Here is a 23,086-nt window from a genome sequence, read left to right as displayed (position 1 = left end):
CGAAAATGGACCGGTGGAGAAACACAGCTCTAAAGAAACCCCAGACTCAGCTGGCTGCTGCCCAAGAGACGACGCTGAGCTTTACACAGAAAGGAACTCCGGTGCGATCTACAAAGAAATTTTTCAAACTGCACAAAACCCGGAAGAGCCCAAAAGACATCATGGAGGAGAAAGGTAGGCCAACAAATGGCGGGGCCGAAAGCTCCAGGAAGGAGCAGGGCTGCGCCATCGGAGGTCGGAGAGCCAGAGGAAGCGCCCTCTCGCAAAACCAGTGCCAGAGTCTGCGCAGTGCCTCCTGGGAATTGTAGTCCAGCGTGCTAGGTCTGCGCGCGCATTCTCTGAGCCGGTGTCTTCCTCCGTCCGCCGCGGGCGGCCGCTCCCGGAAGTTAGGCCGGTTAAAGTTTCAAAGCTTCCTTTCCCCGCCTCTTAGTCCCGCAGATTGCCAATCCAAATAGCCAATGGGTGGCTTGGCTGGCGCTTTCTTTTACTTGATTGGCTTAGAGTTTTGCAATCGCCCAGACAAACTGGCCGCTGATTGGCCAGACCTTAGGTTTTGAAAATCGTAGGTTTCGCCCGCGCTGCACCGCCCTATTACTTCCCCGACCCGTGAGCCCCGGAGACCCGGAGCTGAGGGTCTGGACGGGTGAGGGTCTCAATTAGGAAGGCCGCCAGACTTGAATCGGAGCAGCATTTGGGAGACGTGGTGCAGTCCAGTGAGTGCGCGCGGGCGGCCGGCGGGGTGCGGGGTGGTTGGCAATTTGTTAGACCCGCCAGCTTCGACTCGGGCTGTGAGTCACGTCCCTCATCCCTTGCGGTCTGGGAAAGGACGGACCACCCCTTCCAAGTGGCCTTGGGTCCTGAGATGACCCCCACCTCCCACCTGGGTCACCAGGATCCGAGAGCATGACCCGGTCTCCTCTCCCCTCCGTTACCTGGACCCTCTCGTGTACCTGGGAAGCTCTTTGTTGACCCGGATGCGCCGGAAGCGCCCACCGCCCGCGGTGCTGGACAAAATTATTACATCAGATGGTATTTTTGTCCCCCCGCCCCCTTTACACCCAGTTGAGCAACCTTTTAAACGGGCCATTCCGAGAGACGAGTGCCGCCCCTTCTGTCACTCAGCAAACAGTTTGCTGCCCGCGAGTCCATTCCAGCCAGTTACCCATGGCCTTCTCTGGGGGTGCCCAGAGCTAAAACTTGGGTCCTGCATTTCGGGGACTGCAGTCAGAGGCGTTATCGCTTGCGGTTTAAAAGTACAGTTTAATGCAGGCTCCGCCCCTGCCTCACTGGTGACTGACTTGTCATTTCCTTAGTTTTCACAGCTGCACAGGGGGTCCTTGGGGTCCGGGTGAGAATTGAATGAAATGAGGTGCTGCTGCTCCTGAGCCTGGAGTAGGACTCAGTTATATGGGAGCAGCTATGATGACAGTCCTTGTACCGTCCAAAGACAGGGGTTGCTAAGAGGGTGGTCTAATCTCAGTACAGTGTAAGAGAAGAATGGGGGGGGGATGAACTTCCTTTCGCTTTGGGAGGTTGTAGGGTGTTCTGGGTTTGTGCCCAGGTTGAAGGTGAGATGTCTGCTGCTTTTCCCAAGAGACTGATTGTAGGAGTGCTGGTTCCTCCTTTATTTGGGTTCTCTCTGTTCTAACTTACAGAAGTCCTCGAGATAGCTAAGCTGAAGTCTGCTGAAAACACTTTGCCATGGAAGGAGCCCAAACATTGTTTTGCACTTTGTGAAAGAAACTCTCATCCACTTGCCTTTTCTTTTTTTTAATCTAATAAAAAAAAAAGCTCTTGTTTTCTATAGTTTTCTCTGAGAAGCTTTATTTTGCTTTTGGTTTCCATAAACAGTTTTCTGGAGCCCTGCACTTGTCTAGAGAGGCTAGGGGAAGCTAGGGGGGTGGCTGCTGAGTGGCTGTGACTGGCTGGCTACCGAGGTTATGCCTGTCAAAGCCTGGGTGATCAAGCCCAGCTGGCCCTGTCTTGAGTACTGGTGCCCTGGGCTAGCTCCAGGAGCAAGGGCTTTGTGTGGGTAAGGCATGCCCTAACCTGTGGGGAATGAGCTCATTTGGTGTTCGTGTGTGCACGTGTGCATGTGTGTGTGTGTTTTAGGAGAGGGGGGTGAGTGAGGGGGGAGGCCAGTGGAGCAGAGGGGAGAAGGGAGTACCTGTGGGTACTAGGTACTAGGTGGCATGTTGATAACTTTATTCATCCAGTGAGTATTCCTTTCTTGCCAGCCACGGTGCCGGGCTCTGGGCTGTCAGGGCTTGCCCTTGGGGCGCAGATGTTTAGCAGGCGGAGACTGGCAGTGAGCAAACAGATGTCCCTCACCCAGGTGCCATGCAGAGAGAATCCAGATGGTTGGGTGGGATGGTGAGTGGTGGTCGGGTCCTCCCTGTAGAGCTGAGGTCCAAGGTGTGAGGAGTGAGCTGGGGACGCTCTGGAGACATCTTTCCAGAGGGCAGAGTTTGTTTAAGGAGCAAAGACTAGTGAGTCCTGGAAGTCAACCCTGGGACGACTAGAGCCTCACTGTTAAAGGTGTCAAGGGGTCAGCGACCTAGCTCCCCCTTCCAGGTTCTTGGTTTTGAGCGTATAGCTCCAGGTGGCCGGTCACTGGGCTGCATGAGACTGTAGTCTGTTGTGTCTTGTGAGCAAGCACTGCCATTCACTAGTTCTTTCATTCATCCTCCCAGTCCGGGGGTTTCCTGAGCCCCTGCTATGCCTGTGATGGAATACTTCCTCACATGGCACTTGGGTGATGATGTTATAGGCGGACACCTGAGCTGCTTTAATTAGGAAATTAAAAGGAAACTGGTTTTGTATTTTCTCTTCTTGATATTTATTTCTAAACAAGTTTCCTGAAAAACTATACATTGTTTTCTTCTCTTCTCATGCTCTCTCCTCTACTTCCAGGACGTTTCAGCTCAGGGAGGGGGTTGGGGGGACCCCTTAGAAAGGAGCATGTCTCTGGACCCCTACTTTCATGCCAGCCCCCAGCGTGTGCATTGCTCCCGCTCACTGGTTTCAAGGAGAGGCAGGTGGTTTTGATGTTCTTTGGCCTGTCACTTGGGGTCAGCTTGTGTGTCTCTCAGGGTGACTGTCTAAGCTTGTTCACCTGCAGGTAGGAGAGGGGGACCCAAGGAAAGTAGGCCTGCACCTGGGCAGGGAGTTGGGCCACCACGGGCCACGAAGGCCGCGGGCTGTGCCCTGGCATCTTAATCCCAGAAAAGGCCGTTTGTTAGGATGACTTTTGTTACCAGAATTAGCACTTAGAATTTTGCTTCTTTGGGGACAGTCATAAGCAGGGAGGGCGCCGATCCAGCCCCAAGTGTCTTGTGATCGGGGATGGGTGCTGTGGGTTGGCAAGTGGAAGGTTCCAGCCCCCAGCCCTGAGCCCTTGTGCCTCTTACCCCTGCTCTAGCCTGAGAGAGCCGCCATGGGGACCACAGCCCCAGGGCCGATCCATCTGCTGGAGCTGTGCGACCAGAAGGTCATGGAGTTTGTCTGCAATGTGGACAATAAGGACTTGGTGTGGCTGGAGGAGATAAAGGAGGAGGCCGAGCGCATGTTCATCAGGTGAGGCAGGGGCGCTGGGCTGCCTGGCCACGATGGCCTTGGACATACTGCCACACTTTCCCACCTGAAAGGTGTAACAGGCCAGCAGGAGTCCCTCACGATGTGGCTAGGACTGGACCTTAGGGGCTGGCTGCGCCCCCTTGCTCCTCTGCCACACCTCCTGGGGGACCCAGGTGTCTGGCAGGTGACTTCATGGGGTCTGGACAGGGCACCTGAAGCCTGACACCCGGCTGGTTCTGGCCAGGAGATGGGCCGGGGCCAGGCTGGCTGGGCAGGGAGCCAGCAGTGGCGGAGGACAAGACCACAGCATCACCCGCCTTTTCCCAAACAGAGAATTCAACAATGAGCCCGAGCTGATGCCCAAGACACCTTCTCAGAAGAACCGGCGGAAGAAGAGACGGGTCTCTTCTGTTCAGGATGAAAACAGAGACCCCATCCGGAAAAGGTCAGAGGGCTAGGTCAGCTGGGTGGGGGGGGGATATCTCGGAGGCTTGGTGCCCGTCGCTGCTGCTGAACGGGAGCCAGCCGCAGGCCTGCCACGTGGCCTGTGCTGAGGTGGACCTTCCCTGGCGGTTCAGGGAGCAGTGAGGTGTGATCCGAACCCGTGGAGTCCAGAGCGCATTTGTAGCGAGCAAGACCTTGTGTTTAACCTGGATCTTGTTGGGCAGAATCTGCAGAGGTGGGAGAGGAAAGAATCCAGCCTCCTGCGTGGGTGGGTGTCCAGAATGGCACCAGCCCACCCCTGTGCTTGTGCCTGTGGACGTAACTGGCAGTGCCAAGCACTGGGAGGAAGGGGCTGGGCTTCAGGGCCGAGTCGCTCTGGGCATACACCCCACCTGGCCCACCATGGGTCCTTGGGTTAATTTTCCACCTCCGGGCCTCAGTTTCTTCTCCAAAGTGAGGGTAACGGTGGCTGCTTTTTAGGACGGTCTTGTGGATTAAGTGGCAGCGCAGTTAAGCGTCCATTGGGGTGCTTGGCCCAGTGTGCCCCCAGACAGGATGGATTTATGAATCGAACCTCCCTGGCGGTTCAGGGTGGAGACCAGCATCATCCCCACTTTACAGCAGGGAGGCTGCGGCTCAGGAGTGGTGACTGGGGCTCGGGGCTCACCTTGGCAGAGCCTGACGGAACTCAAGTCTAAGGCCTGCGCTGCACACTTTATCCAAGCTGGTTCCTGGGGAAACTGGGGCCCCAGCTCAGTTTTGGGCCACCCCTTGCCCTACTGGGTCGCCCTAACTTTTGCCCTGCTGTCTCTGCAGGTTGTCCCACAGAAAGACGCGGAGCGGCCGGCTGAGCTCCCGGCGCCTCCGCAGCAAGGACAGGCTGGAGAAGCTGGCCCCGGGGGCTGGGGACGACGTTCCCGTCTTGCGGCGCGTGACCCGTGCTGCGGCCGCCGCCGCAGCCGCCACCACAGCATCGACGGCACCTTTGCCTGCCTCTGAGTCCCCCACAGCACTGACAGATAAGTTTGGGGTGAGCGTCGCTCAGGGCCAGCTGGTCCCCGTCGTGGAGATAGGCACCAGTGAGCAACAGAGCGCCCAGCAGCACCTCAGGCAGCTCAGGTCTGCTTCGGCCGCTCCCCCGGCCCCAGCTCCGGCCTCCCCCATCACCTTGACCTCCGATGAGGAATCAACTCCCAAGAAGCCAGAGGCGGGGAGATTGGAGTCTGTCAACGTGAGCTCCCTGAAGACCACACCCCAGGACCCCAAGGGGCGAGGGGCTGGAGCAGGGAGGTCCGCCTCCAAGCTCAGGATCGCGCAGGCCTCCCCGGGCCTGCAGGACTTGCCTGCCTCTCCGGCCTCCCCGTGGCGGGAGCGGGTGCTGGCCCCTATCCTGCCGGACAACTTCTCCACGCCTGTGGGCACCCGGCCAGACCGGAGGTCTGTGCGGCGCAGCCTGATTGCCCCGTCCTCTCCCGGGCTCCAGCCCTCGCTGGCCCAGAAGTACTCGCTGGTGACCAGGCAGACCGCCGTCCGCAGGTCCAACAGGATCACCAAGAAGGCCACCGAAGAGCCGGCCGCCTCCGCCCGCATCATCTGTGAGTGGGGGCCCAGCGTGGCGGGGGCAGGGCGGGCTGCCGGGGTGCCTGGCGCAGCTGGTGGGACTCGGGGACCAGCTGTGTTCCGTGCTGCTGTGCACTGTGTCACAGAGCAGTGGAGACACGTTCTGAGAAGTTCACTGCATATGTCGCAGAATGTGGTCCCTCGCCCGGGCCTCCTGCTCACCTGCTGTGTGGGGACCAACCCGCAGATGCGGCCCGGCACCCACCACAGGCAGGTGGCCTGTGAATGACCACGTGCTCTGTGGCTAGCGGGCCCAGTCGCTGCTGCGGCTCATGTGACTGGCCCTGGGCTCCGGTCGCCTCACGTAGAGCCGGCAGGTTGGGCAGTGCAGTTCCAGGCCAGCCTGACTTAACAGACGTAGACACTGAGGTCAGGGAGGTGGCCCAGGCGTCCCCGTGGCTAACCCCCGGTTAAGGATGCCGTGCTGCGTCCTTTATCCTGTGGGGCCCATGGGCTGCTCCTGTCAGCACGACCACTTGCCCTGGAGAGTCTGAGGCGAAAGTTGGTGACGTCTCAGGGCTCATTCCCAGACGGGACTGGGTGGACTAGCTGTCAGCTGTTTCCCCAGCCAGTGCCCTCGGGGCACCGCGCCAGGGGTTGGTCCCTCTTCTGTCAGCTGGGATCACGGCCGCATCACCTCTGAGGCTTACAGGTTTTCTTGGTTACCCTGCGTAGGGTGTTAAGAACGGGCCTGTCACATGGGAAGTAGGTTAGTGTCTTTATCAACAGATCCCGTCTCGGGGCTCATCCCATTCTTAGGGTGGAAGCAAGAAGGAAAGGAGGGAGATGTGAAATGTGGTGCTTAAGCCCTGGGGTCCCACAGATGCTGGGAGATCCTGGGATACCAGCTCTAGAACCCAAGACCCCTCCCTGAGCATAGGTGTGGCCAGGCTGACCTTGGCGCTGCAGGGTGGGGCAGGGGGCGAGGCCTCCTGGAGGATTCCCTGCTCTGGGGCGGAGCAGGCAGCTCTGAGGTGGGTCTCAGTTTGGGTCTCCCCAAAGGTGTTCTTGATGTGAGGACTTGAGAGTAACTTCTGACTTTGGGGGAGAAGGAAAGATTTGCCGTAGGGGAGGTGGGAAGTGGGGACCTGGTGCCTTGGGGAACCTCTGAAAGCCGCTGGGGCTGGGCGGGGATATGATGGCTGAGCCGCTGGTGCTGTGGGCAGCGGTGGGCAGCAGTGGGCAGCACTGAAGCTCCTCCTTGGGGTTCCCAGGCCACCTCCACACTGGGGTATAGCTCTCCCAATCCCCTGCCAGGCCAGCTCCGAGGCCCGAAGCCCCAGCGTGAGCCCCAGTGGTCTGGCGTGTGCTTTGGGCATCTGAACATCCCGTTTCACTGAGTAAAGCCCATCGCAGGGCCACAGCCTTCGCTGTGGGTGCCTGCCAAGGAGCACACTGACCCGTCTCAGAGCCACGGTGGATGCGGGAAGCGGGACACCAGCGTGGTGGCGTCTTCCAGAATTCTGTTTTGGGCAATCTTTTTTTTGGGGGTGGGGGAGGTGCTCAATTTCTTATTATTGGCAGCAATATCGTGAGCTGATCTGCTGGGTGGGAAACTCACTGTGTTCGTTCTTAAGAAAATACTTGTGCCACGCTCGGACCTCAGCGTGTCAGTCATTCTTTCCATTCAGAAGCTCGTGTCGGGTTGAAGGTGGCTGTGCAGCGGGGGTCCCGCGGATCAGGGTGCTTTCAGGGGTGGGTGGCGGCAGGAGTTCTGTGTGCCTGCTGCTCCCCGCACGATGTTAGTGAGCAGCGCTCATCCTTCTTCCCAAGATACCTCAGTCTGGCAAAGGAGCCACCGTGTGTCCTGGGCCACCTCTGTGGTGGCCTGAGATGTAAAGCTGACAGCTGCACGGGGGGTCGCGCTCGGGCACCAGGGCTCCTGCTTCCAGGAAGGGGGTGTCTGGGCGATGGGAGGTCTGACTGCAGACAGGGAGCTGCAGGGCCCCCCTAGGCCTCTTCCCTGGGCCTCGTGGGGTGGCACCTGGCTGGCTTTTGACGGCATTTCTGCTTCCTTCGTTTCTCCTCAGGTCACAGTTACCTGGAGAGGCTCCTGAATGTGGAGGTACCCCAACAAGTCAGGTGAGTTCAGTTCCAAGGCCTGGGGACCTCTGCTGGTACTCTGGAAGGGAGTCCTGGGGCTCCTGCTGGGGCTCAGGCCAGCCCATCTGCTGTGGGCCCCCCGGTCGCTCCCCCCTGAGGGGGTCATGGGCTGGCTGGCTGACCCACAATGCCTCTCTCTGCTTTCAGCCCTGAGAGGAAGGAGCCGAGTGAGAAGGCTGTGGGGCCCGTGGAGGCAGCTGAGCCAGAGGTGAGGTGGGCGGGCAGGAGGGAGTGCCTCAGGCCTCGAGGCTCTCAGGCGCAGACCTCCAAAGCTGTGCTGCTTTCCCCAGACCCCCAAGAACAACGGGAGCACCTCGTGCCCTCACGGTGCCACCAAGATGGCCATCAGCACCCCTGACTCGCGGCCTGCGGCTGGTGGCCGGGCCTCGCCCTCGGAAGGTGAGTCTTCCCGACCTGCTCTGCAGATGCCTGGGGCTGTGGTCCCCTGGTGGCATGGGCCTGGCATCTCTAGGGACGAGGAAGCTCGTACTCCGGTGGGCATGCCAAGAAGAGACGGGACCCGGGAGCTTAGATCTCGGTATCCGCAGGCTTCCCGTGACGGAGCTGCCCCCAGGTGCCGTGTGAGTGGCCTTGGCTGCTGGGTGCAGGGAGAAAGGGGAAGACCGGGGGTCGGGCACCGACCACAGGTGGCGGGTCGGGGCAGCGGGAGCAACTGCGCTCGGGTCTGAGCAGCTGCCTGCCGGCTGGCGCTGGCTCACAGCTCACCATTGCGGTTCCCTGTCTGAAGAGGGCGGGAGAGCTGTGGGCTGTGGCACCCCCGGAGGTAACTCGCATTTTGCTGGTGGGAGGATCGCTGTCGAGATCTCTGAGCTCTGGAACAGGCTTCCGGCTTTAGGATGGGATTGGCGCTGTCAGCCCCCTGCCCGTTACCTGCAGGGGCCCGCAGGGCCTCTGGAGTAGAGAGGTGGGGGTGCATGCTTGCCCCAGCGGTGCTTCTGGCCCCACCCCCACCCGCTGACCTGCACAGAGGCTCCCTCCTGTCCCAGCAGCCCCCGCTGAAAGGGCTGGGAGAGGGGGGCCTCACCGCCAGTCAGGGTCAGTGAGAGCTCGCAGCTCCGTCTGTTTCCCGGCCCCAGGGGCAGTGGTGGTGGAATGTGGGGGCCCACCTCACTGGGGTTGCCCTGCTGTTCTTATTGCAGGCCAGGCACTGGGGTGAGCGGTCTATGGGCTGGGCTCTGGCTGTCCACACCCTTGTCCAGGCCACTACCAAGGACCACTAGGATGGGAGCTTCGCGCAGGGCTGCTGCGGAGGGCTCCTTCCCCTGGGCCCTTCCCTGGGACTCCCTGAAATTGCTCTCTTCACAGAGGCCAAGACTGAGCAGGCAGACGGACCCAAGGAGCCACCCCACAGTGCCAGGTCTGTACCTGGGGGAGGGTCCTGGAGGCATGGACCTTGCGCCTCGGGTGTGTGGCCAGGGGCCTCCATGGCCTCTTGGCAGGGATTGGGGCGCTGACTTAATGAAACTGAAGGGTGAGCCTGGTCTGGGAGTGGGTGACCAGATCTTGGACCCATCCTCCTGGGTGTGACCTTGGTCTTGTCACTTCTTTCCTCTGGCAGAGGGGGTCATCAGAAAGACCCTACCTCGCAGTGCCCTCCGGTCGCGAGTCCGGACCCAGGGTGCCCTCTGTAGCATGGCTGGGGCTGGGGAGAGGGTCCCGGACTCAGCTTGGTGACACAGCTGCCCCCACGCGGCAGGAGGAAGCGCAGCTACAAGCAGGCGATGAGTGAGCTGGACGAGGAGCAGCCGCTGGAAGATGAGGAGCTGCAGCCCCCCAGGAGCAAGACCCCGTCCCCGCCCTGCCCGGCCAGCAAGGTGGGCAGCCTCCGGCCCTCGGCGCCCTGTCCCTCCTGCCCGCCAGCCTGACCCTGGTCCCGTCTGCAGGTGGTGCGGCCCCTGCGGACCTTCCTGCACACCGTGCAGAGGAACCAGATGCTCATGACCCCGACCTCGGCCTCCCGCAGCAGCACCGTGAAGTCCTTCATCAAGCGCAACACGCCCCTGCGCACCGACCCCAAGGTGAGGCCTGCGGCCCAGCGTGGTGGGAGCAGGCCGGGGGCGGGAGACACCAGTCTGACCCAGGCTTCCGGGAGCCGCGTGGGTCGGCCCGGGCACTTGTGTCTTGACGGCCATGGCCACTCGCCTGCGGGGACCGACCGGAGCTGGGCTCCACACTGCAGCCTAGAGGCTGGTGGCACTGGGTGGGCAGGGGGAGGCGGCGGTGCCGGGCAGGGGCCGCCCCATCAGACTCACAGACTCCTGGCACAGCCGGGAGCCCGGCCTGCTTTCCAGGCCCCCCTCCTGCATGGCATTAACTCTCTCCTTGTCTCCTCTCCTCCACAGAGCAGCTTCGTTGTAAGTAAAGCCTTTTCCTGCCCTTGTACTTAGCTCCCCCTCGCGCTTTCCGCTGTCATCCTGCTCCCACTAAACTGACCTCACCTGTAGCGGCACTAACACCCAAGCGGGGCGCCTGAGGGGGTGGGCGTGAGCCGGGGCTGGCCGCCTCCCTCTGCGGAGCCTGCCCTCTGCCAGGACGGCTCCCAGGAGGATGAGTCTCGGAGCCTCCCTGAGGCAGGTGGGAGCAAAGGGGGGTGACCTGCAGCACTTCACCAGGCCACAGCTTGAAGTGTCCCTTGCCAGGTGCCGGGCTCCCTTTGGGCAGGGCCTGAGAAGAGAACTGAGAAGTTCCATCTGATCCCCTAGAGGTTTCTGGGCCACAGACCTAAGCAGCTGCCTTAAGGTGGCGGAGCCAGGCGGGGCGTGGAGGCCCAAATCTGACCCCTGGTTGAAGGCCGGGGGTACTGGAACTGCTAGCGGCCTTCTCTGGGGAGAAGGCACGTGAGCTGTTCTCTTCTCAGGTAGCCCGGAGCTGAGCTGGGCCCTGCTCACACAGCCTAGCTCGGGGGCCTCCCTCGAGGGCTTCTGCCTCCAGCCCACGGCCTGAGGGCCCGAGCACACTGTGGGGATTGGCGGGTCCCGGGGGGCTTCCCAGCAGCTGGACGGGTGGGCTGTGAGCTCGCTTCTGCTGAGGAAGGTTGGGAGGCTGCTATCCTAGGGGCGAGGAGGCAATGGTGGGCCTCCCACATGCCAGCCAGCCAGCCGGCTCTGCCTGACACTGCCAGCACAGGTCTGGGCCCACAGCGAGCAGGGTCTGTTGTAGCCTCCTGCAAGGGCTCCTCAGCCCCACCCAGGCTGAAGGAGCAGCAGGGGGGGTGGTAGAAATTCCAGGTGCCTCCGCTTCTGGGGTGCTTTCCCCGTGGGAGAGCAGATGGGTGGCTCGATAGGGCAGGGGGCTGGATGTCCACGATGCAGGACGGGCTGTTTCCTCGGGCCCTGCTAGTATTTCCTCGGCGTCCCTTTCTCTCTGTGCAGTTGGAGCTGTTTTTAAGGTCACTTTCCCATTCACTGGCTTCTGTCTTCTCCATTCTGCTTTTGGGCCCATCCAGAGTTTTTGATTTGTGACTGTACTTCCAGATCTTCTCCTTGCTGAGGTTCTGTTTGCCGTTGTCTTAGGTGTGTCAGAGGTTACTTGGGGAAGCGTTTTTAGAGCAGGTGCATTAAAGTCTGAGTCCAGCATCTTCAGTCTCTTGTTGGCCGTATCACAGGAGGCTTGGGAAATGGGCAGACGTCCACCCGCGTCTGTCGCGCCCGTTTTGGCGACCTTGGGTAGCACTGGGCAATGTCTGCCTTTGTGTTTCTCTACTATGATGAAGAAAATAGCTGATTCACACAAAAGAGAGGGTGTGAGTGTCTGTAGACAGAGTATAAAACACAAAGCACAATAGTAGTAAGTTCCCACGCGTGCCCATGCCCCTTAACTTTCACAGCCGCCCTGTCCCTTCCGGTCTCATGCTTCCTTCTTTTTTTTTAAAGATTGATTTATTTGTGCATACAGAACAGGGGTGCAGGCCAGAGGTGCAGGGGGGTGAGAGGATTCACCAGAGACAGAGTGGGGAGCAGAACAGGCAGATCGAAGTCCACTGCTGAGGGGAGCAGCGGGCAGCCCGGAGAGGTCTGCCACGCCATGGGGTCAGCTCCGGGGCGGGGATCGAACTCGCACTGAGGCGGCTGTGGCCAGCGCGCAGTGCTGTGACCTAGCCTGTTGTGCCACCAGGGCGGGCCTTGCTTCTTTTATCCAATGCACTTTCCACAGTTATACGCAGAGCTTCTGTCCAGTTCCGAACTTGACTTGGCACGACTGACTTGACAGGGCTCGGTGGATACGCATGCCTGTGGCCTTTGGGGCCTGGGCAGGAAAGGCTGAGTGTCTCAGGGCTCAGCCTGGGGGGTGGGAGCGGCAGTGGGGGTGGGGGGCGCCTCCGCCCTCAGTTGCAGCCCAAGCTGGCTTTGCCTGGCTGCGGCTGCAGGGGCCGAGGGGCAGCCCCTGGGGGGCTCGTCCTGGGCCAGCCCTGGGCTGACCTCACCCTGCCCCTCCCACGCCCAGGAGAAGGAGCGACAGCGCCTGGAAAACCTGCGGCGGAAGGAGGAGGCTGAGCAGCTGCGGAGGCAGAAGGTGGAGGAGGACAAGCGGCGGCGGCTGGAGGAGGTGAAGCTGTAAGTGGGGGGTCCTGGGCCCCACCCCGGCGCCTACCTGGCGGGCACCCTGTGACCGCCCTGTGCCCCCAGGAAGCGTGAGGAGCGCCTCCGGAAGGTGCTGCAGGCCCGGGAGCGGGTAGAGCAGATCAAGGAGGAGAAGAAGAAGCAGATCGAGCAGAAGTTTGCTCAGATCGACGAGAAGACCGAGAAGGTACGAGCCTGGGCTGGGGACGGCCCAGCTGCAGCTGTGTTGGCCTGGGGGGGGCCTGGCGGTGCCAACTTGGCAGCCTGAGGGCTGGGACCAGGCCTCGGGAAGTGGCGGGTCAGATGTCCTGTAGCCCCCTGTCTGCCCCACGGGCTGGGGCTGTGTCCTGAGCCCGGCTGAACTGCGCCGCAGCCCTGTGTGGGTGGTGGGCTGCGGCCCCCAGCAGGGCAGCTCCCGGCGCCCCTCCCAGGGCTGTGGGGAGTCGGCCCCTTTGCCGGGGTGCGGAGCCCCCGCCAGCACCCTGTGTGTTCAGTGAGGAGGGCTGCTCCAGTGGGCACCTTGGGGGGCTCTGCAGGCCAAGGAGGAGCGGCTGGCTGAGGAGAAGGCCAAGAAAAAGGCCGCGGCCAAGAAGATGGAGGAGGTGGAGGCGCGCAGGAAGCAGGAGGAGGAGGCACGGAGGCTCCGGTGGCTGCAGCAGGTGCGGAAAGGCCCAGGGGCAAAGGGGCCCAGATGTCCATGCCCCACTCGTTAGCTCGGCCCTTGAGGACCTTGAGGCTTCAACCCAGAAAGGTCCAGGCAATGCCTTGGAGCGGGAATGGTGGCAGTGACCTGTCTCCCGTCGTCTGTGGCAGTTGCAGGGTTCAGTGCAAGGACTGCCGAGCCAGACTTCCGTCGGCTCTGCTGTGTGACCCTGGGCAGGTTACTTGACCTCTCTGTTGCTTCGGTTTCTTCAGATAGCACCAGTGCCTGTTTACAAACAAGCTTGTTGGATGACATTGTCCGCCTGTAAAGGGAGGGACCCGACCGCTTCCTGGGGACTGGGGGCACAGCTGGGACGCCGGGGCATTTACTGAGTATTTCCTGTGCGCCAGGCACGGTTCTGAGCGTGAGGTGTGTGGCCTCTGCAGCCTCATGCAGTGGAGGGATTACTGTTGCGCCCATCTTACCGACGAGGCTGCGTTCTGGGGCTCCGGCGAGGCGCCCAGTGCCACGTGGCTCACGGGCCTGGCCCTGCTCCATACCGCTGACGAGGAGACCCGCTGCGCCAGCAGTTATAAGAGGCCTTTTCAGGAGGGCGGTGGTGACCTTTGCCCAGCTTTGTGTGGGTGTCCCTGGCCGAACCCCTGCCCGTCCCTGGTGGACACGCACACCGTGTCCCCTGAGAGGACCTGGGCTGCCAGGTGGGAACAGGCCCTCGAGCCTCCGGGGCCCTCGCCCGACCTGACCCCGTGCAGCCAAGGACGCTGACCTTGCGCTCTGCTCACAGGAGGAGGAGCGGCGGCAGCAGGAGCTGCTGCAGAGGAAGAAGGAGGAGGAGCAGGAGCGGCTGCGGAAGGCGGCAGAGGCCCGCAGGCTGGCGGAGCAGCGCGAGCAGGAGCGGCTGCTGGCGGAGCAGCAGGAGCAGGAGCGGAAGAAGGAGCAGGAGCGGTGGCGGGAGCAGGAGCGGAAGAGGGAGCAGGAGCGGCTCCAGGCCGAGAGGTGAGGGCCGGGCGGGTGGGCACCTGCTGCCGCCCGCCTCCCTTGGGGGTTTGCACACGGTCGACTCCCCGGCTCCAGCCCCAGAGACCCTGAACATGGGCCGTGGCCGAGGCTCCAGGCGTCACGGCCCAGCGCTCGGGTTGGCCCTGGCCCTCCTCCAGCTGGGCGCGCTCGCCCCTCTGGCGGGTCACTCCTCAGCTGACGCGGCTGGGGACCCAGGGGTAGTAGGACCAACCAGACTTCTGAACACGGGTGCTCAGCACAGCTGCAGCCGCCGGGGTGAGGAGTCAGGCACCCCAGCGTTACCGCCTGCCCCTCTGGGAGGCATGGCGGGCGAGCCCTGACACCCCCAGCTCTCAGAGGCGGCGGGCTCTGGGCCACCTCCTCGAAGCACCGGACCATGCTTCCGCGTGCCAGCCCACAGGGTACATCACCCTTGGGGCGTCAAGAAGTGGGGAGTCACAGGCGGGGTGCTGGCCAGCTCTGCATGCCGCCTCGCAGTGCTTCTGATTGACATGGGGTCCCCAGTCCTGTGGACAGAGTCAGAGGGGACAGTGAGGCTGGGTGGCAGCTGATGTGGTTTTAGGGCTGATGTGTGCCCGGTGGTGCGGGGCTTGGAGCGTGAGGGTGGCAATGCTTGGTGGCTGGTAGCTGTCCAGCTACACACTAGCTCCTTGAAGCCCAAGGGTTCACTCAGAGTCCCCTGGGGTGTAGGAATCAGCAGCCCTACTTCTTAGAGGGAGAAATGGGTTCTGAGAGGTTCAGCAACATGTTTAAGGTCAGGAGCTAGTGAGTGGCGTTGGCTCCAAACCCCCGAACATCGGGGCCAGCGGGGTCCTCCCCGTGCGGTGGGAGGATGGCGGGCCCCTGGATTAGCTCACCGTGTCCTCGTGGTGACTCTGGAGGGTAGGTGTAATGACCGCATTGTGGGGATAGGACTGAGCCCAAGTTGTGTGGAAAAATCGGGGGGACCCCATTGGGTGGGGTCTCCTGCTGAGCACTGCCTGCAGGCCCCGGACACGTTCTCGCGCCCTGGGCCTTTGGGGCACAGGCACGGCCAGGCTCCGGGCTCCCTGCCCGGTTTGCCATTGCACTTCCTCCAGAGTGGGGGGCGCAGGCCCCACCTCCGGCTGACAGGTCTTGCTGGTCCCCAGGGAGCTGCAGGAGAAGGAGCGGGCCCTGCGGCTGCAGAAGGAGCGGCTGCAGAGGGAGCTGGAGGAGAAGAAGAGAAAGGTAAGCGGGAGCTGTGTGTGCGGGCTCCCACGGTGGTACTGAGCCCGGACGGGGAGGCCTGGCCTGGCGGCTTCTGGTGCGGGAGCTGCGTCGTGTGGGGCTGACCTCAGGAGGGGAGTGAGTGCAAGACACGCACACGGTTCTCGGGCCCCGGCCTGCATCTGTCCCAGGAGGAGCAGCAGCGCCTGGCCGAGCAGCGGCTCCAGGAGGAGCAGGAGAGGAAGGCCAAGGAGGCGGCGGCCAGCAAGGGCCTGAATGTGACCGTGGAGGTGCAGGTGAGGCCGGGGCGCCAGGACTGAAATGCCTGCAGCCCGGATGACTCCCCAGTAACTGACGCTGACTATAAGATACTTACTCTAAAAGTTAAATTCGTTACAGAAAAAGTAGCCGTAGAAGGCATCCTTCGCGGATAGCTTAGTGCGCCGTGTGTTTCTCCGCATTGTTCTGCATACAAGCGCGTCACACGCCGCACCCAGCCTGAGCGGGCAGAGACAGCCCGTCTGCTCAGCAGCCACCGCCCGCCGCAGCCCGGGCAGGAAACAGCAGCGGCGCTTCCCACAGCCCCGCAGCCCCGGAAGCTGGGAAGTGGAGGTCGAGGGCGCAGGTTCCGCCTGCTGTGCCCCCTCCTGGGCTCCCTGCAGCGTCCTCCGTGGCGGGAGGGGAGAGGAGCGCTCCCAGGCTCCTTCCAGGGGCACGAAGCTCATTCATGAGATCCCCTCAAAGGCCCCCACCTCCTAATGCCTTCCCCTTGGGGTTAGGACTTAACACAGGGGCGGGGCGGTGGGGGCGAGCGGAGCTCATCGCACAGACCGCTCGGCAGCTCGGCTGTCCCCGCCCTCGCCGGCCGTGGGTCTCGGAGGCCTCCGCCTGTCTCAGCGTGAGGCGTTCAGAGCTCTGTGTGCCCGTTAGTCACCCCAGACTTTCCTTAACCTGCCCCTAGTGATGGCCACTTCAGCAGTTTCCAGATGACCGCTGTCACAGGCAGTGTGGGGCGAGAAAGGGTTTCTACTACCGCAGTTTAGGCCGCTGGAGCCTGGGGGTGGCCGGTCGCCCCTCGACGGGTGGTGGGAGGCCCTGAACGCACGGACACCTGGTCTGCAAGTGATTGTGCGCGCTGGAAGCCACAGCCGCGTGACGGTTTAAGCGAGAAAGCGGCCCCAAACCTTTTGCTTTTTCCTGTGAAAGGAGGGAGGCGCCCAGGGAGAGGTGCAGGGTGCTGACGGCCCTGTTTATCTTCTCCAGTCTCCAGCCTGCACCTCGTATCAGATGACTCCACAGGGGCACAGGGCACCCCCCAAGATCAACCCGGATAACTATGGGATGGATCTGAACAGTGACGACTCCACCGATGACGAGGCCCAACCCCGGAAGCCCATCCCCACCTGGGCCAGAGGTGAGCAGGCCTGAGCTCTGCCGGACACCGGTGTCCTCAGTGGTGTTTCTGGAGGCAGTGGGCGGCAGTAACGGGAGGCTGTGGGCTCCCGCTTGATGTGTTACCTGACGAGGCTGCATCAGGCCTTGGACACGGGCCCAAGGAAGAGTGGGCACCCGGGGCCAGTGGGCTCCTCGAGGACCAGGCCTGTGGTGCTGGGCAGAACTGTTATTGCAAGAGGGCAGTCAGTGGCGGCTGGCTCCCGGGCCGAGTGGGCGGGGCGGCAGGCAGGAGGCCATCTGGCCCTGGAGCCCGGCAGCCGGGGCTGACGCCTGCCAGCTTTCGTCAACTCAGCTTTCTCATCTGTGAGTGGGACCAGCCGAGAAGCTTCTTGGGTGTGAAGCGAGTTAGAGGACAGAGGGGCGACACTGGGTGCTTGCAGTGCCCCCTCCTCCCCTGCCTGGGGGCTGTGGTGCTGACCAGGTAGGAGCTGGCTGAGGCAGGGAGGCTGAACGCGCATCCCAGCGCCAGAGCCGGCCGGGGCCTCTCGCATTCTGCCTCCCACTGGCTGTGTCTTTTGCAGGGGATAGAGGATCTGGGCCCCAGGGGTTTTGCAGAACTAGTGGGCCATGCGGGCTCGCATGTGCTCTGGAGGAAACTCTCCAGACTGAGCTGCTGGAGCCTGGGATGTGCAAGAGCGTGGGCCCTGGCGGGAGGGGGAGGCTGCAGAGAAAGGCAGGGGCGTGCTGGGCCGGGGCTGGTGAGGCCTTGGAGGGTGCGGGAGAGGGTGGCCCTGGAGAGCTCCAAGGCAGGGCCCCACCTGTTCCCTGCAGGCACCCAGCTCAGCCAGGCCATCATCCACCAGTACTACCACCCCCCGAACCTTCTCGAGCTCTTTGGAACCATTCTCCCGCTGGACTTGGAGGACATCTTCAAGAAGAGCAAGCCCCGCTACCACAAGCGCACCAGCTCCGCTGTGTGGAACTCGCCGCCCCTGCAGGGCCCCAGGGTCCCCGGCGGCCTGGCCTACAGCCTGAAGAAGTACTGAGGCAGCCCCGGGTCTCGGCAGCCTCAGCTCTGTCTGTCTGTCTGTCCGCCTCTCTTGGCCGGTGCCCTCCCAGGAGCCTGGCATTCTGTTTGAGGGCTTGGCCCTGTGTATATACATGTTCTCTGTGCCGTGGGGGGAAGGTGGCCTGGATCTGTTTGGAGGCTGTGCTCTGGGTGCTTGGGGAAGAACCAGGCCGCCCACCCGGCCAGAGCAGTCCTCTGTAAATAGATTGTTACAATTCCGCTGAATTTTAGCCTCTAGTGTTTGAGAGCTAGGTTAATAAAGTCTATTCCTCAAGCCTGTTGCAGGGATTGTGGAGCCGCGGCAGTAGGTCCTGGCGCAGGCCCTGCGAAGTGCTGGGACCCCAGATGGACTGGAGGGCCAGGGCACCGTTGTGGGGTGTGCTTCAGAGTCCCCGGGGCCCCACCCCCCAGAGTTGCTGGCAGAACCGCCCATCCCAGTTGACCTTCCTGGGATTCGTCGTGTTTAGCCCCCAGAAGGTGTTGTCAGCCTCCCGGTCACCGGGGTACATCGGTGGCACCGGTGCCCGACACTCATTCGGGCATCATGGGGCCGGAGTCGCACTTCGGAGCAAGTTTCAGTCAAAACGTCCCCGGGCGAGTGCCGTGATGACGCAGCCTGTGCCGTGCGGTGACTTCCCTTCCTCCCCGTTCTCCCTGCAGGAAGCTAGTGGGAACCACAGAACTAAGAGTTAAAGCTTGCTCCATAGCTGTTCGAAGCTGTGACCTGCCATGGCAAATGACATCTATTTTCTGAGCAGAACTGAAATGTTTGCTTTTTCCTCTTAATTTCAGAGTGCAAAACCTTTTGAAACACCTCATATCAGGCTTAACTTTGGGTGTTTGGAATGTACTTAAAGATTGGATTTGGACACAATTGTGTGATTGGACTGATCTGTTCTCAAGACTGAGAGACTGGTTATGTGAAATAATTAAATCAACTTCTCGCGAAGTTCCAAAGACAGAAGTGTTGGGGAGCTAAAAATGTACCCCAAGATATCTCATTTTTGGCAAAAGCAACCACCCAGCCTTCAGAGCCTCTCTCATGAAATCAACCAGTTGCCAAGTTTTTATCCATTTTGTATTGATTTTTGTGTACGATGGAATGTAGTCTAATTTTATTCTTTTACATGTCATTGTCCAGTTTTCCCAGCATCATTTTTTAAAGAGACTTTCCTTGTTCCAGTGTGTATTCTCAGCTCCTTTATCATAGATTAGTTGTCCATGTACGTGGGGTTACAATTCTACTCCACTGGTCTGTATGTCTGTTTTTGTTCCAATATGTTGTAATGATTAGGGCTTTGTAGTATAGCTTGAAGTCTGGGTGCCCCATTCTTCCTATTTTCTAGTCAGAAGTGCTTTGGCTGTTTGGGTTTTTTGTAATTCCACTTGGATTTCAGCAAGATTTGTTCCATTTTTTTTGAAGAATGCCACTGAGTTTTTTTCTTGGAATTACATTGAATCTCTATATTGCTTTGGGTAGAACGGCCATTTTGATAGATTGTTAAAATACACCAATTGTTTTGAGACAATTTGTTTTTAAAAAATTATCATTCCCACACCAAATTGCCTTTCCACCTTTATCAAAAACTCCGTGACCATATCGATGTAACTTCCTTGTGAACACAGGTTACTTGCATTAGATACAAAAAGTATGAGCTCTACAAGAAAAAGTTACTCAAAATTTAAGACATTTTGCTCTTTTTAAAGTCACTAGCTCAGGGCCTCCCTGGTGGCACAGGGGTTAAAGACTCAGCACTGTCAAGCTGTCTCCAGCCACTGTGGCAAGAGCTCAATGCCCAGCCAGGGAGGGACCCACACAGCACAGCAGACCTCTCCTGTCTCCCCGCTGCTCCCTTCAGCAGTGTGTTCCAGTAGATCCACCTGTTCTGCTCCCCACTCTGTCTCTGGGGGGTCCTCCCACATACCCCCTCCCCCATACTACCGGCCTACACCCCAGTTCTTGTATACATAAATAAATACAGCTTTTTTTTTTTAAAGATTTATTTATTTATGCATACAGAACTGGGGTACAAGCCAGAGGCTCGGGCACCGAGAGGTTTCACCATAGACAGAGCAGGGAGCAGAATAGGCAGATCGATGAAGGGCACTGCTGAGGGGAGCAGCGGGCGGGTCAGCAGAGGTCTACCACGCCATATGGTCACCTCTGAGGCAGGGGGGAATCGAACTCATGCGGAAGTGGCTTTAGCTTCTCAGTGCGGTGCTTTAACCCGCTGCGCCACCAGGAAGTGCCATAGCTTTTTTTTTTTTAAGTTACCTCTTCAGCAAAGTCAGCAGGAAAATACAATATTGATGGCTTCACTTATATGTGGAATATAGATAAATCAAAGTGTCAGAAAAACAAAACTTGCAAGCTGGCCATGGATCTGAGACCTACAGGGGATGGAGACGCTTACCAGGAGGAAGGAGAGCGCACAGGGACTGTGGTGGAGGGTCAGAGGGGCCTGGTGGTGGGAGAACTACGGCCGCACCAAGGGGAGAAATAAATGCTACTCAAAATTAACAAAATGTAAGAAAATTAGTTTAAAAAGCTCCTTATTCAGCATCTCATTCCCCACCATGGGATGGTCCAGGCGGCTCTGCCATATTCCCAGGGACAGAGCGGCAGGACCTTCCTGCCTGGGAAGGTGAATGGAGCCATCTCAGCAGGACCCACCCATGGAGGCAACCCCACCCCTTGCCCACCTGACCCCACTAGGTATCTGGCCTCAAGGCTTCCCCTGCCTCCCTCAGGTGGACTAAAACAGGGGGGGGGGGGGAGCATGCTGACCACTGTGAGCCGCGGGCACCCCAGAGCTCAGACCGCTAGCGGCAGCGAAGGCTGGGAAAACTACTTGGGCACGTGCTTTCCCTCCCAGCTTCCGAGGCAAATTCAGAAGGCTCAGGAAGGAGGAGGAGCGGGCATGAGAAGAGAAACCGGCCATCACGGGCCTCCCTAGATTTGCACACTACCCAGATGTCAGGTTGGTTCTCGGGGTGCCCTCGGGCAGCTTCGCAGAAGGGTGGAAGCTGAGAGAGTCACAGAGCCAAGGCGCCTGCCTTGCAATACACCCTCTGCTGTCCCAACCAGCCCAGCAGGAGGAACTTACCAGTCCCCACTCGTGTCCAGTAACTATGAACTGTCCCTGCGTGCTGAAGGAGGAAGTGACCCAGAACAGGGAGCTTTAAAGTAGTTGCTGTCGACTGCTTTGATTACATTAAGCCTGAAGAGTGGATATGAAGGTTGCGTTTTTATTCAGGCGCCTGAATCCATGAAGGTTTGATATTACTGGCCCCCAAGTTAGGGGGGGTTGGGGAAGGAACCCTAGCCGCCAGCCAACGATGGTAGCTTGTTCTGGTCACTATTTTATCAGCGATCCCCTCGGGACTCGAAACAGGACTTAGTTCTGGCAGCGTGCGGGTTTCACCAACACCTACCTGACTCAGGTAAAGCTTCGCTTTGTAGCCGTCGCGTGGCCACGAGGGCGTTTCCTACGCGCTCCGGTAGGGGGCGCGATAGCACAGGTCTCGGCTTCCTCTCCCCGCGGCGCGCCAGGCTATGCAGAACTTTCCACTTTCCTGCGCCCTTCGTTGGATTCCTCCAGGCCTTGAGGACGGTAGGCACCCTCGCAGTGTCGAGGGGGGTCACTTGGGTCCCTGTCCTTCTGCAGAATGGGGGAGATGGAGGTGGGGTGGGAGCTGGGTACCCAGGGCCGCAGCCTCAGGTGTGTGTTGGTGGGGGAGGGATGCTGACTCACCGGAGAGGGCCTGGCCAGCCTGAAGGCAGCCTGTTGTGGTCACTGTTTGTTATCAGAGATCCCCTCAGGGCTGGAAACTCTACTAGGATTGCAAGATCTCCAGTTTTGCTGGTGGCGTGGGTTCTGCTGTTGGGGGGTGCCCCTGGGGGTATTGGGGTCCCTCAGGTCGGGCTCCCTCCTTGCTGGGGTCCTGGGCCTGTGTCTCTAGCGCTGTGGGATCAGGCCACAGGCTGCGAGCTGCCTTTCCTTCCTGGGGGTCGTTGGCCAGGTTTGTGGGAACACCCTGCTTCCACCACCTCTAGGAGTCCCGATGCACCTGCCCTCGGACTCCAGACACCTGGCCCTCCCAGGTATCCAGGTGTGAGAAGCAGAGGCGCCTTGGTTGAGTTCTGCTTTCCCACTGGTTGCAGATTCAAGGGGAGCGCAAAGGGGCGTCTCATGTCGCCAGGGAGCTGCTGTCACCCTGGACATGGCAAGGTCTTACCTGCCCACCAGGTGAAGGGTTCGGGGCCATAATGATGCAAACGTCCATGCGCATATTCATCGGGGATGATGCACAGCTGTTCTCACTTCTCAGGCCTGGAGGGGTCCTGGTCTCCCTTTGGCCTCGTGAGGCTCCTTTCTAACTCCCACCCCACCTGCAGGCTGGGACCCCCCTTCTTCACAGCGGCCTTTGACATTTTCTGTCAGTTTGGTTACACCGACTCTGGAGTGGAATCTCTGCATGTCCCTTGGTGATGAGTGTTGTGGGACATTTTTTCATGGATGGCTTTGGAGAAATGTCTGTTTGGCTCTGTTGTTGTTTTCTAGCCGGGTTATTGATGTGTGAGTTGTTTCTGGTTATTGATGTGTGAGTTGTTTCTGGTTATTGATGTGTGAGTTGTTTCTGGTTATTGATGTGTGAGTTGTTTCTGGCGTAGCCATGCCTTGACCTTGTCTACCCTCCCGCGTCTCCGTTTTGGTCTTTGTTAGCTGGAGTGGGTTTCTCTTGGGATCAAGCATCCCGGCTGGCATATCAGTCTGCCTGTGCTTCCGCGGAGGGGTGCTCAGGTGGTTCCAGGCCATCAGCAGACACCAGCCCTGTCTGTGTGCAACACGGTTCTGTCTCCAGGACACAGAGGGTGGAAATTCTGGACTTGGTTCCTGGGTGTAAACATGCTGCTGTCCTTGGCATCATAGATTCGGTCTGTGGGGCCCGAGGGACACCCCAGAAGGCAACCTCTGTTGTGGCTAAGTCCGAGGCTGGCGGTGGTGAAGGGTTCCCCTGCCCTGTTGAGGGCTGTCTGAGCCCCAGGCCTGTCAACCACTTCCCAATAAAAAGTGATTTGCAAAGCTTTGTACATTTCGGTATACCCTCACTGCCACACGTTAAGATGCCTCACCCCAACCCCCAGTGCTAGCCCCCAACCTCTCCGGGGTGCTACTGTCTGGCCGTCACTCTTGAGCTTTTCTTGGAGTCTAAATTATCTAGCAAATTGCTAGATAATTTGCCCGAACCGGTTTCATCCTTCTTCCTTTGACTTGAGGGAAACTGAGTCAAAGCCGTCACATCATTCTCACCAGAGAAACAACTCAAGGGCCTGAGACACCCCTTCCCACAACGCCCTCCCCCTCCCAGGGGGATCACAAACCTGGGGATGAGGAAAGGCTGGGGGCAGGAGGGGTGACGTCA

The 23,086-nt window shown here is 59.9% G+C and overlaps 1 protein-coding gene across 1 annotated transcript; it reads left to right on the top strand.

Annotated features, from left to right (window-relative positions):
• The first annotated feature begins 613 nt into the window (after positions 1–613).
• Positions 614–18,714, top strand: INCENP (inner centromere protein antigens 135/155kDa). Its single transcript, XM_012725734.1, has 19 exons — positions 614–713; positions 3,422–3,576; positions 3,908–4,021; positions 4,837–5,615; positions 7,671–7,722; positions 7,891–7,951; positions 8,034–8,142; positions 9,070–9,121; positions 9,461–9,578; positions 9,648–9,782; positions 10,107–10,118; positions 12,208–12,317; positions 12,390–12,510; positions 12,860–12,982; positions 13,772–13,983; positions 15,138–15,216; positions 15,387–15,491; positions 16,459–16,609; positions 17,422–18,714. Exons 2-19 carry the CDS (start codon positions 3,437–3,439, stop codon positions 17,634–17,636), a joined length of 2,688 nt encoding a protein of 895 aa, XP_012581188.1. The 5' UTR covers positions 614–713; positions 3,422–3,436; the 3' UTR covers positions 17,637–18,714.
• Positions 18,715–23,086: the final 4,372 nt, after the last annotated feature.

This window comes from Condylura cristata, unplaced genomic scaffold (assembly GCF_000260355.1).
Source record: "Condylura cristata isolate star-nosed mole 26May11 unplaced genomic scaffold, ConCri1.0 scaffold00015, whole genome shotgun sequence".
Classification (NCBI taxonomy): Eukaryota; Metazoa; Chordata; class Mammalia; order Eulipotyphla; family Talpidae; genus Condylura; species Condylura cristata.
Note: the sequence above shows the minus strand (reverse complement) of the source record. Positions and strands in the feature narration are given on the sequence as shown.